Source organism: Alligator mississippiensis, chromosome 7 (genome assembly GCF_030867095.1).
Source record: "Alligator mississippiensis isolate rAllMis1 chromosome 7, rAllMis1, whole genome shotgun sequence".
Classification (NCBI taxonomy): domain Eukaryota; kingdom Metazoa; phylum Chordata; order Crocodylia; family Alligatoridae; genus Alligator; species Alligator mississippiensis.
In genome coordinates, this window is record NC_081830.1 from 77,006,091 (window position 1) to 77,022,676 (window position 16,586).

The 16,586-nt window shown below is 40.4% G+C and overlaps 1 protein-coding gene across 5 annotated transcripts in view; it reads left to right on the top strand.

Annotated features, from left to right (window-relative positions):
• Positions 1 to 16,586, top strand: part of NLGN1 (neuroligin 1) — a 628,583-nt gene that overhangs the window by 294,641 nt on the left and 317,356 nt on the right. For 3 of the 5 annotated variants that reach the window (XM_006260462.4, XM_019478611.2, XM_059731155.1), the window contains exon 3: positions 15,585 to 15,644. The exons of the other annotated variants lie outside the window; for them this stretch is intronic. In XM_006260462.4, the coding sequence (XP_006260524.3) occupies positions 15,585 to 15,644 (60 nt within the window). The remainder of the gene's footprint in view (positions 1 to 15,584; positions 15,645 to 16,586) is intronic. 5 annotated transcript variants of the gene reach the window in all.

Here is a 16,586-nt window from a genome sequence, read left to right on the forward strand (position 1 = left end):
GACTGCCTTTTAAATAGAAGCTGCCCTCTTAGCTTTTCTACCTCTGTTTCTGAGAGCTATGCACTCTAATTCTGTCAAAAGGTGTTGAAATGATGCAAGAAGAATTATGTTTAATAATATTGGTGGCCAAGGTCCCAGTTAAAGAGTAGTGTACGGATTCTCTTAAATCCTTTGAACTGTGAAGAATCGTGCAAGTTGAAGTGTCATTGTTTTATAAAGCAGCAAATTAATGGGAAAAAATGTTTCAGTCTTAAACATTATGGCCAGGTACAGGCATTGCACTTTTACTGGTATAAATGATCGAAAGCCAGTCTATACCTGTAACAGAACAGAAGTTCAACACACAGCCTGGTTTAAAAATGGCTGAACCTGGTCTAAGGTCATCTCTCCACCCACCCAAGGGCAAATATGTGTTCATTTCCTACCAATCTAAACTGTGCCACTTACAGAAAACCACATAACTTAGATCGATTCTGCTTTGGGCTTTTTGAATGTTTGTACCTAGCCTTTGTTACTAGTGCTGTTCTGTTTGGTTAATGCTTTATTTATGCATTTCAGCAGAACTTTGAGTTATTCCTGAACACTGTGCACACATCTGGGAAGACAGAACCTCTGTCTTGAAAAGCCTCACAACGGAGGGGGAAAAATCAACCTATAAAAATTAGGGTGTTCTGAATATATACTAGGTATATACAGTACCTGCATAAGTACCTGGTATAGGTATATACAGTACCTGCACATGTAGTGCTTAACTCAGGGGTGGAGAAAATATAGCCCATGGACTGGGTTCAGCCCATGGAAGGGTTTTGTCTAGCCCGTGGCAGGTCCAGGGGCTGCCCAGACTGTTACAGCCACCCAGAGTTGGCACCTGGGCTGACCTGCAGCTTCTCTGTGCTGCCACCGCTGCTCAGTGGGGCAGCCCAGAGGCAGCAGTGACGTGGCTGACTCAGGGCTGTGGTGCAGGGTCTAGCTGGTCTGCTCCTGCCAGAGTGAGTCTGGAGCGGGCATGTGGTAGGCTGGGGCTGCCCGCTGCTGGTGGTGATGGGGAAGCACTGCAGGGTCCATGGAGTCCAGGTTGTTGTGGGGCGGAGACAGGTGCTAACTGACTCAGGGGGATGTGTGCGGGAGGCTCCCATGCATACCCCACCATACCTACACCCTCCCCCGCACACGATCACACACTTCAAAAACACTGCACCCACCCACACCCCCCACACATCTCCCCACATGCACCTCCCCACACCCATGTGCCTCTGGGGGAGATCCACTCACTGCTACATGCACATACCCCACACCCATGCAACCACACCCCCCCACACACACATCCAGCCACCCTCCCCCTCCACACACCTCACAAACCCCATACCCACCCACTCACACACACACAAACACACCCCCATATCCATCCACACATACACTCACACCCTCCCTTACATCCACATACACACACATACACACACCCACAGCCTCCACAAACCCTATACTTCCCACATCCCCCGCAATACTTCATTTTGAGCTATTATATAATCACCTCTATATACCTGACACAAGCACACATCTCAGGACAAAAATATTTAAAAAAAATAAAATTAAAAGATGTTATTGTAGATGTTTGATTTTTAGTGTATATATAAATTTTTTCCCGTTCCAAGGTGGCAAAGCCCCTTCACAAATGGAGTACTTCTGGGGCAAGGGGAGGGACTTGCAGTGGCAAATGTTTGGGGTTAGCAGGTGGGACTTCTGGTGCAACATGGTGACGGGGGCAGGGCACCTGTCAAGGGACGTGGCTACCCTTGTGGCCCTCAACAGCTCACCGAAACTCATTAAGCAGCCCTCTAGCTGCAATAATTGCTTGTCCCTGGCTTAACAGAAGCAAACCAAAAGAATCTCTCTGGCAGTAGTTCCACATAAACCTTTTAGAAACCCTGTAATCTAATCTGCACATAATATATATGCAGATAGATGTATACCTTTTAGGAACCCTATTATCTGCCTTCCTGGGTAAAGTTTTACGCATAAAAGAAGGCATGACCCATAGGGGTGGAGAGCTTCCTTTCTCAGTACTAGAGTTGCATACCCTCCAGCTTTTCCAATATTCAGTGTCTTTTGAGGTGCTTGCACTAGGTGAATTTTGAAGTTGTATTTGGATTTGTGCCTACAAGTCAGTCACTAGAATATCAAGGAATCTAGCACCATTCCAAGTGCTACTTTCTATATGTCTGCCCTAGAGAGGAAAGGGACTGAGTAGCAAGGCTTCAGGAAACAGCCATGCCCTTTGAAACACTGCAGCAGCAGGAAGAGAACTATTCAGCTGAGATTTGGGGCTAGGAAGTGAAAAACAAGGCTAACAAGTCTCCCTTTCAAACTCTTGTCCCTTTACTTAACTGCATGTTTTTATGGGTGGCCAGTCTGCAAATGGCTGCTAGAGCCCTCTATTCCCCCCAGCTGTTCCCTCCAGCTTCTCCCAGGTACCCATTTCCTTCCCAGGTAGTTGGATAATTGGGGCTTGCCTGTAATGATCTGATTAATGTAAGATATAGGTCATGTTTTTGGTTTCTAACATACAAAGAATACTTATCCCTGGTTCCCATGTTATATAATAAAAGCCTGGAAAGATATTGCTTTAGACCAGGCAAAGTTGTGTGGCTTTGGGGGGAAAATTGATTAATGCCTAATACTGTGAAAATATATGATCAATTTGGTTTGATCTGTAAAGTGCAATTACTGCTCCTGGATGTCTTTGAGAAGTGCAAGTACTAAATGACTGCACAGGAATTGCCATTACTGTACAGTCACGGTAGTGCACGGGTAGTTTCCAGCTCTACTGCGCAGTAACAATGAGCTACTATGCAGTAGCTTGTTGCTATGCAGTAGCTTGTTGCTACTGCGCAGTAATGTTCGCATCACAGTTCATGTCCACTGATACTATGTTGCTGTAGTTTGTCTCTGTGATGATGTAGTGTCTCATCTAAACGCACCCTCTGAGTAGGTGGCAGTACCTTGGAATGTAGCTTAAAGTTGGTGGTGACCCAGATGGACTAGTTTCTGAAGCAAAGGAGTGATGGAAGTGGGGGAAAAAATGTTCCCAACTTTATATACATGGATGTGATAACTTTTTGTATTCCTTTATGCTACAAAAGTATTGTTCACTTATCACAGCAGCCTGAATTGCATTGCAACATGAGGATAGATATCTTAGAAGAAAGAATAGATATTAGTTGAATCTCAGTAGTTGATGATGGCAAATCTTTCCTCCTGGGACTTGAAGCATGGGCTTTTTGAATCCCAAACTTTCAAATCTACCATAAGAGCTAAATACCTTTTCAAGACTTGTGGTACAACATGAGTTCCATGTCTGCCATGTAAGAATTTACTATTCACATAGGACAGAGAGAAATGCAAATATAAAGCCCTTTTTGTTCTCTCATGTCTGTTGTGTGCTATTTGCACACCTTTCATAATATTTGCAGGAGATTAAAAATCTGCTCATGGACCAGATTCATCCCTGATGTTGCTCCATAGAGCTTTTCCAGGCGTAAGTTTTGACTGTATGCTTTAAGGCCTAATTCTGCAGACACTGATGTGTGTTAGATCAGCTCATATATTTTAAGTAAAGCAATTAATCGAAATATTTACTGAATACCAATCAGTGTAGTTTCTTTAGTGTCAGTGTAGCTATAGAAATTTATATTAGCTGAAGGATTATCCTGTTGACTGCAGAGAGACTACTCATTGCATAAACAGACTTTGGATTTATGGCACATCATAACCTGCATGCCATCCATTAACCCCAGGTAACCTCTCTACATTTTGCCAGCTACAATCTATCACGAAGGCTAAGGACAGACATTCAGAAAGCCTGAGCCTGAATTGATTCAGTCTTTGCAGGTTAGGCTAACCTGCCTAGGTTGAACCAGTTTGCAACTGTACAGGCATTCCCTCTGGACTGAGGAAATGTAGGCACATGCCTGCAGTGGCTCAGGCTAGAAGCCAGGGGTGGGAGGGGCACTACAGCAGCCCTGTCTTCTCTTCCACAGTCCTGAGATGAGGGAGGCTGTGGCCAGGCCCTGGCAGGATGCTCTGACTAGGGAGGGGTTTAAACCCCAACCCTGCCTGCCTGTCCTAGGCTTTTTCATGCTCACTGCTGAAGGGGTGGGAGTGTTGCCAGACCCTAGCCAGTACTCTGAGGCTAAGGGTGGGGGTGTGCAGTGCATGCATCTGTTGATGATACTGAGCTTTTCAGTCTACCTCTCCTTGCTTCTTCATACTGTCTGCAAACCTGACAGGTGAGGGAGCCAGCAGGGAGCTGGTAACACCACGTTTATCAGCCCATGAACAAAACAAAAGCCTCTCTCATTAGTTCAAGCTCTTCTTAAACAGCTTTTTCCAAGAAAGGAATGGAGGGACATTACCAACTTACCAGTTGATTAGCTCCAAAAAGCCCTATGTGGACACTGTTCTGTCTGCCCGACCCAGTAAAATTGGAGACACAGAGACGCATCTCAGCATTAGCTAGCACACCACATGCCTAGGGTCCAAGTAGCTGGGTTCCATGCTGTGGGAGATGGGAGGGAGGGAAAGGGGGATCCCTGCTTGATCAGTCAGGGCAGGGGGAGGGAAGGTGGGCAGGGGGAAGCCAGGCAGACCCTGCTGTGCCTGTAGTCTCTGCCAGAGCTCTGGCTAGGGAGCAGAGGGGTGGGATGAGTCCTGTTCTCTGGAGCAGAAAGCCCAGCCCAGCCCAGGGCTGCAAAGCATTTGGGATGCTAGGGGAGTCTGGTTTAACTTAAACCAGGAAGGGGTCTGGGACAGACATTGCATAAACTGGTTTGACCCAAACCAGTTAAGTCTGATACTACATTCAACCAGGTTTATCTTAAACCAGTTTCAGCCATTTTTAAACTGGTTTATGTGCACTGAACTTATGTTCTGTTACTGGTTTAAGCCAGTTTCTTTTCACTGAAACAAGTTTATGTGTAATGTCTGTCCCTAGTACAGGTCAACATTTCCTCCTCTTTCCTCCCACAACTACCTGTCTCGCATCTATTGTCTCCCATTGCCTTTGATTCTTACTGCCTTGCATTTGCATTTTCACAGACCTCAAGTTTGTATATTGGCTTCTATTCCACCCAAGAGAACACAAAACACCAGCAGACTCTCCCTACGCCTGAAGAAAGGTGTTTGTGCCTGAAAGCTTGCAAAGAACAATTTTCCCAACCATTTAGTTGGTTTAATAAAAGATATCACATTTACCCAAAGAACCTTGAGAGACTACTCACACACTTACAGATAAGCATATGCATAAAGCTTTCTAAGATCTGGGTCTTAGTCATTACCAGTGAATATAGAGAATTGTTTCATGCACTTTAGTTTTAGTTGACAGTGCAAGACTGTATAAAATAAAATTCATTATAATGGTATGCCATGCTGGAATATTCATATTGGTAAAACAATGTGGATTATTAAGTTAAATTAAACTACATGGACTAAAGTTATATTAAAATCAGGTGGCTTCAATTAAATAAGTTCTGTACAGCCAACTATTATGGAAACAATAACTGTCATGGCTTATTACTCAGATTTTATTTTCTAGAATATGTAGAAGCAATATATAGTAATACTGAGTTATGGCAAGAAAGCTATGAAATAAAAGCTCCAGTTCAGAGGCTGGGATACCCTCTGTAATTGTCTGTTTCCTGTCTTTTCAGGTTTTGTGTCTTCATTTTAACCTTATCCTTTTTTTGTTTTTAGTTGCATTGGGTTTGGTTCCTTCATGCCCTCTCCATGTTTGCCTGCAAAGGCCCTGTTACATTTTTAAAGCTTCTTTCCCAATCCATGGAGTCTTCATGGGGGGGGACAACACTTCTACCCTATCCCCAGTGCCTGTTGCACTCCAAATGCCACACAGTGTCAGTCAAGCTTGGAGGGGAGGGGGGCTCCCTCCACTGTCTGCTATATTTTTGCCCTTCCACTGGCGTGTGGTGTATGTGATGGAAACCAATATGGATAGGAAGTTGCAACAGGTGCATTTGTTTTCCAGTGCTCTTGGGTGAGAGTTGTTGTCCGATAATCAGTCCTTTTCTTCACTTCTGTACACTTAGTGAACTTTAATACTTTGAATACAAAAAGGATTGATAGTTACCTCAGTTAATACAAGGACACAGTAGTCATGGATACATAAAAAGGTTTATTTGGTTCTCTTGACACATTTACGAGTCTCTTCACAATCCATGGAATTTTTATTGGATGTTTGTGACATAATTGCCTGATCCCGTAGACGCTTGGGCAGATAAGTAATTTTACTTACAGAAATAGCTCCCTCAAAATCAATGGAACTTTAATGCCCACGTATGCCAGGATTGGACCCTTATTTAAATGTTGCTTTGGCTAGCGATGTAAACCCTGTGTTGTAAAAGTGCAGGATCTTTTGGCTCTTTGAAGAAAACCTGAATGAATGAATTCTGGCCACGTCAGTGCTGCAGAGATTGTGATTGGTTGCAGCACTGCAGCCAGTTTAATACCTGCCACTCCTAACTATGGTAGAATGCCCTGCTGTATGTCTCACTTAGAGAATGCTTGCTTAGATATTGGGAACAAGTCTTCTTCAGTTTTGCTAACATATGAAAAGAGGATATGTAAAATAACACTTTCTTCAATAGAAATCTATATATAATTTCTTACAGAGATTGGACAGAAATATGTGTTTTTTAGTAATGGCTTGTATGTATGGGCTGGGCAGAGGTAGGACACCTAATGGACATGGTTAGGAAGTTTCTTCCTTCACTTGCACCTAAGCCATGGATGAAAGTATGTTGTGTTGCTTGTTTTTTTATTTAAGGAGTTTTCAGAACCCCCCCCGCCCCGACATGTAGAAAGCAGTGATTCTCAGCTGGGGTGCTGAGGTGTCCTGGTTTGCTGGGAGGTCTTTTGAAGGGTGCCCTGAGGTATGAAGTGATAAGCAGGTGTGAGCAGATAAGTGCAGGTTCATGATCCTCCCTGCCTGGCTGCTGCCTTGCCTCCACAGCCTAGCTCCTCTGCAAGGTGGGAAACACTGTAATGAATCAATTAATTTTTTTAATGAAGTGCTGCCCCATTCAAAAAAAGTTATGGAGACATGTCTTGAGTCCAGAATGGTTGAAAGCCATTGATATAAAACAAAGTTGGGAGCGTTATAATGATATATAGTTTAATTATGATCCTATGAGGATTTATAGCACATTTGTATAAAAAAGGAACTTTACTATTATAGCTAAATAAAATACAATTATGTATTCCATCTTGGGAATTGGCATTTGCAAACTGTCATCGTGCAAATGGTGCCACGGTGCAAGGGTCTGATATTTACATGCGCGTGTATCTGGAATGTAGTAATGACGTCCCGATAGGTATACACTTGTGTAACGGTGATCAGGGTCTAACTCGATGATTCAAGTGCGACTATTCATGTAAGTAAAGGTTACAGGATTACTCTATCCTTATAACAACACAGCAACATATTAATATATGAGATGCAGTAGTGAGTAGCTTTGAGTTACTTTGTATCACAAAGGATAACCGTTTGTGCACCAATTATTAGAAAGGATGGCTTCCCTTTAATGGGTGCAGTTTATAGTCATAAACTGTAGGTGAAAATCTGAACAAGTGGCATCCCTACCTGTGGTGCTTGATTGCCACCACTGATCACTGAAATAAGAGGTGACATGACTGAAATGCGTGGCCATGTTTATTGCACAAATGTGTATACACATTTTGTGGCATACAATTCACCCTTGTGAACTAGGAGGCCAGATCTTAGCAAAAAATACACTCCATAGGGGTCCTTTGAGGGCAAAGTAGATTCTGTGGAAATGGAGGGTTAGAAAGGGAATTTAAGAGTAATTATTTAAAAATATTCTTGTTTTTTTTTTCCTTTCCCCTGTTTTAGATAAGAATAGAATAGTGACCACATTTATATGTACAGCCAGCTCATGAAGGATATTTTTGGAAATGGATGTTTAAACAAAGTCGGGTTGTGTATGTGAAAAAAGATGACATAATGGGGGGGGGAAATTGTGGAAAAATTGCCAGCAGAAAGCGTGCAACTCAGCAGTTTGTCTTGTTGCTTTTATTCTGTGTATTTGGCCCTTCGGAGTGGGAAGGCACTATCTAAACAGAGGAACAGTTGCATTTCTTGCTGTAAAGTGCTCTCAGACTAAAGTGGGAAAAACAGACTCATGAAGGAGAGCAATAAATATTCAGTGATGTTAACATATGAAGAGAGAATATGTAAAATAATACTTTCTTCAGGAGACATCTATATATAATTTCTTATAGAGATTGGACAGAAATATGTGTTTCTTAGTAATGGCTTGTATGTATGGGCTGGGCAGGGGGAGGATACCTAATGGACATGGTTAGGAAGTTTCTTCCTTTTGTACACGGGGAATCAAGGAAGATGGCATAGGAAATGGTTATATGGGCATAGGGTATGGACAAGTTTACCTTTGAAACTCATTTGAATAGTAGAAAGAAATAGTTAGCTGTCTTTGTCTGAAGTTAGGCAGAAAGCAGGGCAGGGTCGTACCGTATAGACCAACTCATTCCAAGAGACATGAGCTTTTATAGCATCTGATGGAGTAGGCTGTAGCCTATAAAAGCCCTATCCTTTCTGAAGAAGTTAGTCTATAAAGTGTCATTCTGCCCTGCTCTTTCATTAGCATAGTAGTGAGGATGAGAGAGACCTGGGAAAGATAAGAGCTGACAAACGAGTCTTGCTGGGCTTAAAAAGAAGTAACAAAAGTGAATAATGTTACTTTTAAAAAAAATCATTACAATCAACAAAAAACAGTTTGCAAGACAAGTAAAAGGGAAAGGGGTCGGTAATGTAAGGGACTACTGACTGACAAAAACAAGCAATGCTTGAGAAAAAATACAAAATAATTTTACTTTGGATGTGGTGCTGAAGACTGATAGGATATTCTAGGTCAAAACTGAGCAGGATTTTTTGCATGTAAGATGACTCTCGAGTTATACCCAAATGCCATTTGTGCCTTTGAAAATCTTTCAAAGGGAATTCTGGTTCATTTTTCCCGATTGTTCATTAAAATCTGAGGAAGCAATGGTGATTTTATAGAATTATTCTGCAAATGACCATTATGATGTATCTTTCCAATTTATCATTAAATATATATATTCTTTTTTTCTAAAAAAGTGAATCCATTTTTGAACATGTCAATATAGTGGAATATCAAGGTCTAGGAGGTTGATAACTCATAATTCATTTTTTAAATGATTAAACTCATGAAAAAGTACCAAATGTTATTTTGATGCAGCTAGCATCTGCTTGATTGTGATAATTCAACTCATTAGTTTAGTTGGAGTCCAAGTTGCATGAAAATGATATCTGAGTTAACAAAGGAGTGAATATTATGTTATGACTTTTGATGGTAGTACTTAAAAAGGGTTGATTTTTTTTTTTCTTTTTACTATAAAGCCTAAGTTAAAAATCCTGTTCTAGTGAAGAAGGCATCGTAGTAGTTGGATGGATGTTTATTTAAATGAAAAGTAAATATATAATAATTGACAGGTGCATGACAAAGTATCATGAACAAGAATTTCAAACCGTTGTAATCCATTTAGTTAAACCATGGTGACCCCTGTATTGCGTCAAGAGTTGATCTCAATCTTACACCTTTTCCTGCCTGTGGATGGGCAATCTAAATCGAAATATCATACAGTCAAAGAACTTTCTCTAGTGTAATGACTTAAAATTACTTGATCTTAGGCTTAAAATGACTTTAACCTGATCTTGAGGTTACTTATAGCTGTAGCAAGAACCTTTCTTTCCTCTTCCTTATCGTTGGTAAAATAGTATATTTTGGCCAACATCTAGTGCAAATCAGAAAAAGCTCATTGAATTCAGCTGAAGATATGATCTTGTTGTTCTACAAAATGGTGTCAGTTTTGTAGTGTGAATTTTGATGAATAAGGTTGCCAGGCCAAAAGCAGATACCGTCTTCCGTGTTCATGCTTTCCACATACATGTGTGATGCAAAAGACCACAGCTAAATTTTACTGAATTTAGACCATAAAGAGGGAATTTATAATCCACTTTAATGTATTTGGGAGCTAAAGTACATTAGTCCTGCATCAAAGGGGATGATAAAAAGCAGTATTAACTTGGTTGAACTTTAATTATTTCAGAGCACATAATTATTCTTCAGTTAACTGCACAGAAAAGCTGATATTTTTATTCCTTTTAAAAAGAGAATTCCATTGTACGTATAGGGTGGGCAGTTATAGAGCTGTGAAAATGTATTGTATACTTTAATATCAGTTGTGTTAAAATAGAATAAGCGTTTGAATTATGCTTTCAAGCAATGTAAGTAGGACTCTTCTGGCATTAAATGAGTTAAGAGTTCATTATGAGTTCCTCTTACCCACAGTATTCCTTTTGTTTTTGCAATAAGACTATTCATTGCCTTGATGAGACATAAAATGTCGTAATCACTTTTTCTCCCTTTTCAACTGACATAGGGGTCTACTTTCCCATTAACATTAATGAGAATTATGTGTATGCAACAATGAGAGGCTAGACCTGTAGAATCTCTTGACAATATAAATCACCCTTGCATCAGCATTTTAGAGGCTTCAGTCCCTCTTTCGTGATTTGAGATATCTGCTTGCTCTGCTGATATTCAATATTTATTGCATTGAAAAGAAGCAGAAAATTCTGCTTGAAGTCTGGACCAGCTCAATGAGGTACTATTTCTGTTCAAAGATGTTTTATAAACATAGGGAAAAGATTTTTTTTTTCTTCCCTAAGCAGTTAAAGTATAAGAGAAACTAGTGGCCGTTCATTGAGGGCACACAGAAAGAAGAATAGGCTAAAGTCTCATTGCGGTTTTTTTGGGAATCTCACAATGTAAGAAGCAATCTTGGAAAGTTTCCAAGTTTTATTTTTTGCTTGTTAGTGCACTATATCCTGCCACCATTTTAATGATTTTGGTTAATTAGTTTCTGGCATCTGAACAGAAGATAAAATATCAAACCCAGTTCTTTCCCAGATGGGAAAACCCTATAGAATCTACTGGTGAATAAATCGGAAGGACTACAGAAATCTTTTTGTTCAAGAATATTGCTTTAATAAAAATCGTATTTTTTCCTGTAGATTATTGATTCAAACCTGCAGCTCATAATTGCAAATTATATCTCCAGCATACATGTCTAAAATGGCTCCAAATTTTTGCATAGGAAGGATATTGCTGTCTCCCACTCTTCTATAACGGTTCACTTCTTTACAGCCAAGGCTGAACTCATTGAATTCAGTGGAGGTTTTCCTGCGTAATGACTGAAGGATTCAGCCTTTATTTATGCTCTTCCCCTCGTAGGCAGACAGCACTAATATTAGTTAGTGGAGTGTATTATCCTGAGAATAAGGATGCAGGGAGCATTGTTTACCGTATAAGAAGGAGAAATCCTGCCGGAGCAGAGGAATACCAACCTACAGCCTCTGTATACCTGATGTGGTGACTTCAAAAGGCTTTCCCCTTGGCTACCCCCCTATAAGTCCCCACAGGGAGCTTATAAGTGCTTTAGACTGCCAAACTTAGTCAGTCTGCTGCTGCTGCTTAATATCTCAAGACCATACTACTCTTCTCCCAGATTTTAATGAGTTTAGACAGCTTTGGGAGCAATAGTATTTAAGTACAGCTCTCATGCAAGGCGGCGATTCTCAACCAGGATGCTGCAGCAGCCTGTGGTGTTGCGAGATCCTTTGAAGGGTGCCGTGGCACCCAGCCTCCATGCGAGGAAGTAAGCAGTGGCTCCTCCATGCCTTGGGAGCCCTGTGTCAGCCTCAGCATGTGGTGGACAAGCAGTCCCTTCCACCAGCTCCAGGAGCAGGGGAGGAGCGGGGAAGTAGCTGAATTGAAAAGCGCACCCCTGGCAGCACCTGCACTCTGCTGTGTGTGGGTGGGCAGACATGGGGCCGTTCTTGCTTCAGCCTGGCTTAGTCTTCTCATGCTTCCAAGCTAGCAGTAAAGGCCATAAGCCAAAGCCATAATGGCTGTGTTCATCCTCTCGGGTACAGATGGGGGGCCGGCGGGGTGGGGGAGGCAGACAGCAGAAAGTGTATGGCACGACAGGGTCCTGCCCCCCCTGCCTTCACTTGGCAACAGCCTCTGTGTCTACAGCCACTGTTGCCCCTTTCCTCCTCCTGCACAGACAGCTGCCTCCTTCAGGGTGCTAATGTCCCACCTCCAAGCTCCCTCATTCTCCCCCATTGAGCACCTTGCAGCACTCCCTGCCATGCTCTCAGGGTTGCCAGCCACGCTTGAGATCAAGGCTGCCACGGGCTGCAAGAAGGTGGGCACTAAGAAATACATTTGTTTTTGGATGCCACTGAGCCCTGTAAAGCTAAGGAAGGCGGCATTGATTCTAAAAATATTCAGAGCCACTGAGCTGAGGGCTGCAGAGCATTTTACAGTTGTTAATGAAGTTTCACAGTACACTTGCAAAAAAAAATAAGTCATGTTTTGCTTAGTTTTCAGATGATCACAGAGGCCCTCTCTACATTCTGTTAACATGACCTAGATTTCAATCATCAGGACAGCACACTGACCCTAGGAAGAAGACCCTCAGGGTATGGACAAGCATACTTTTAGGTGCTGGAAAAGGGAAGGGGAGCTGCTGCTGGGGTGTGCCTGTCATCTGTTATAATCTGTTACATATGCATGATCTTGTAGCAATACAAGGTAACTAAATCACCCTAACTGAATGAAGCAGGATTACACCTGGAGCCATTTTGCTATGCTTGCGTCACTAGAGAATCATGCAGACATAAAAACTGCACTTTAATAGCTTATGCCCATATCCTTTGATACCGATATATTTGTTATGCCTGCTCATATGCTCAGCCATAGAAAGTCCAAAGCATAGGCATTTGCTGCTTCAAGCAGGCCCTAGCTGACTTGGTTGTTGCAGCTCGCTATGTGGTGGAGTGGGGTCTGGGCATGCTAATATTACATTTCCAAGGGGAAGAGGACAGTGGTGCGCTTGGGGATAAATTTCCCAGGCTTGGAGAGTGGTAAGTGTTGAATCCCTTTCTTCTAAACTAGAGAGAACCTCTGTGTAAAACTGGGATTTCAGGGCTCGTGGGTAAAGTGAGAAGTGGTTAAGCAATGCTAGGCTGAACAGCATTTGGATGCTTCCACTAATACTTCCAGCAAATGTTAATGCAGTCTGTGTGTATTGTATCTGGTCTCATTGAGCAAGGGACGTGAGGTGCTCAGCTACTTTTTAAAGATATCAGTCACAATACATTTGTACTAGAGTCTTATCTTTTGTGTGGATGTTGTTAAGATGCAGGGCTATGTGGCTTGATGCATGGCATGAAGCACAAGGTACCATATAAAAGACATCCCTTAAAATAAAGGACTAGACATCCGCCTGTTTGAAATGGAACGTCCAAGGTTGGAGTTTTCTGGCCAGGAAAGAACTTATCTGGCTTATGCAGAAAAATACATGATAAACATGCCTTTACAGATGCCACTGAATTATCCTTTGGATCTTTTTTTAAACTTAATTTTCAAGTAGCCCTTAAAACAGAATACATGGTTTAAACTATAACATACCATGGCTGGTTGCTACGTGCATCTGTCTTAGAATTGGTAATAGGAGTTCATTCTTCCCTGTGTGCTGTGCTAAAAACATGATGCCATTATAGGAATCATTGCCAGTTTCCCGGCTATACATAGTGGTTTTGGCTTTTGAGAAGTACAGTAGCTATAGTGTGAGAACGGTGACAGCAAATCATTAGGGTGCTGCCTGCATTCAGATAGGGTCACATTATATAGATGTCATATTTTGCAAATATTACACTGAGAGTTTCCAAATAGCAGAAGCTATTGCATTCACTAAAATTCGGTATCAAACAGAATGATTGCTTGCAGCTGTAATTGTAACGTTCTCGTGTTTAATTTATGATGTATAATTCTAGTGTTCTGTATTTAGAATGAGCTTGAAACCATACTCATGACCGATGCAGTAGTTAAGGTATTCATCTGTGGTTTTCAATGACATGGTCCAGTTCCTAAAATTCACAACTAAAATCTCCTGGTACCTAAGGGCTATTTACGTTTCTCAAACACACGCACCTAGTGCAATACAAACAGCAGTTTCTGATTTCTTTTTTTCCCTTAAGTAGTACTCAGAAACATACTATTCCTTTCACAGACTGCAGGTTTAATGTTGAATTACTAATATCTTGTAATATGAGAGAAGTGGAGAGAGTTTTTTAAATACAAATGTTTTAAAACTACCTCATTGTGTAAGGTGCTTGGAGTTAATGCATGCTTCTTGCCTACATTTGCTGCACAAATTGACACATACCGTTCATCTTTTTTTTTTTTTTCCTCAAGTTTTTTTTTCCCCCTATTGTTATTTTATGCATGAGAAGTCCTTGTTTTCTACTCTGTGCTTGGCTGCCTTTTTAACTTTAGAGTCCTGCATTTATACAGATTGCTTTTTTGCATGCAAATTACAGAAAGTCATGGAAATGAAAGAGCTCTGAAAAAAGGAAAGATAATGCTGAGTTTCAACTGTCTTTTATTCATGCTTAAGTGTGTAAAATATGTGACGTATGGAAATATTTTCAGTATGTCCTTTGACTTTTTCCTTCTGATGTATATTTTTATTACCTGCTAACAATGAAGACCTATTTTTTCCTATTGCAAAGTTTGATGTATCTCCTAATGCGTTAATAATATCTGTGCTCTGCATGGAATAGGATTGAAGCTTAATTCGCATAGTATTATTAATTGATTGTGGGATATTACTTGCCCTACCTGTGCTGAAACTTTAACTGTTACTTCTGAGTATCTTGTTGAAATCATTGACTTACTGAATTCAATGGCAGCAATCCCAGTGAGTTCAGTATGGCCAGGACTTCACCCTTTGTTTTTAGTTCACTTTTGGGTGGTCTTATTTCTTTATTATTTCAGCAGGTGGTCATAGGTTTCAAGGGAATATTCAGTCCGTGGTTGTATTTAAATTAGAATGTAATGAATGAGTTGGATAAAGAAAAATTAAAGCTAAAACTGATTACTATTGAAAAGCATGAGCTAAAATGGATTCAGAAATTTTATTTAGCATTACACACTCTCAAAAAAATCTTTTAGCCAATTGCCAAGGTATTTATCAGCAGTATTATTTTGTCAAGGATTAGAGCTAATTTGGTATTTTTGTCACCACCAGATTAAATTGAGAGAAACAGGTAAATTGAGCAGTGGAATATTGCTTCCGGTTCCTTTTGTTTATGGTGGGTGTGCTCTTAGTAAACACTATTTTCAATTCTTGATTAAAAAAAAAAAAGAAATATTGGGCACTATTTGCTTTTCATAATAGATGTTTCTAATAGCCATACCCTACAGGAAAGATTTTGCTATAAGTTAAAAAAAATCATAGATATTCTTTTAAGCTGAGTGCATCCTTCCCCCAAAATGTTTTTCTTGAAACATCTATGGGAATTTAATATTGACTTTTTTCCTCAGTCTTGTATATTCTTGAATTGTCTTTTTTTCCTCCATTTTCTCCATTCTCAATCCTAGGTCCCCTTACAAAGAAACAGACAGATGATTTAGGTGATAATGACGGTGCTGAAGATGAAGGTATTTTTTTTGCCACCAAACTGATTTGCATGACAAGGATCCCTGAAAATCTTTTTCTCCCCTCTTTTTTTGACTTCTTGTCTTCTTTTGAAGAGTTTTTTTTAATTCCCATTTTTGATGTGTTTTGTCTTCTTGCTTGTTGTTTATCTACATATATCTATATTTTTAATTTTTTAAAAGAAAGAATGTTAAGTTCTAAGCTTTGATATAAAACAGTAACAATATTTAAAGAGGAGGGTTTTTTGTTTTCTTGAAATCAACTTCTGATATGTTACATCCCACCTTTTGACTGAATTTTGTCCATACTATTTGAACTAACACTCTTTTTAAGTCTCTCTGTACACCTTTTTGCATGTTTTCTCTAACCCTGTGTATTTCACCAAATACAAAGATGTTTCTTTTTCACTAACTGATCAGTTTGATAAACATGAACTATTGTCTTTGTAAAGGGAAAACGTTAGAAAGCTTGTATAAAGTGTCTCTTAAGCAACTGAATTTTAAGTACCAAAAGTACAAACACCTTTCCTTCTGTATCACTGTGTTAAACAATGTAAATCCAGCGATATCTCCCTTACATATGATAAAGCATAGCACTAAAACAGGAGTTATATTTTCATTTGGTTGAGATCAGCATATATCACCTAAGCTTTAGTGGTGCTAAATTGAGCTTCACGCATCTGTCCATTATGTTTTCTATATTAGAAATACATACAGAAGCCTGCTTGCTCTGGGCTTATGCTCACAAACACATTGGCAAATACTAACAAATGTGCACTAAGGCATGTAAATATCAAGCACATAATTTTTGTTCGTGGATTCCAATATTAATCACGTAAGAGTACGTATATTGGATTTTTTTAATATTAGAAACTAGAAGTAACGTTAGAAACAAGTGGCAGCAAAGCAGCCAATCTAGCCCATTCATTTTATGAGTTTCATAAC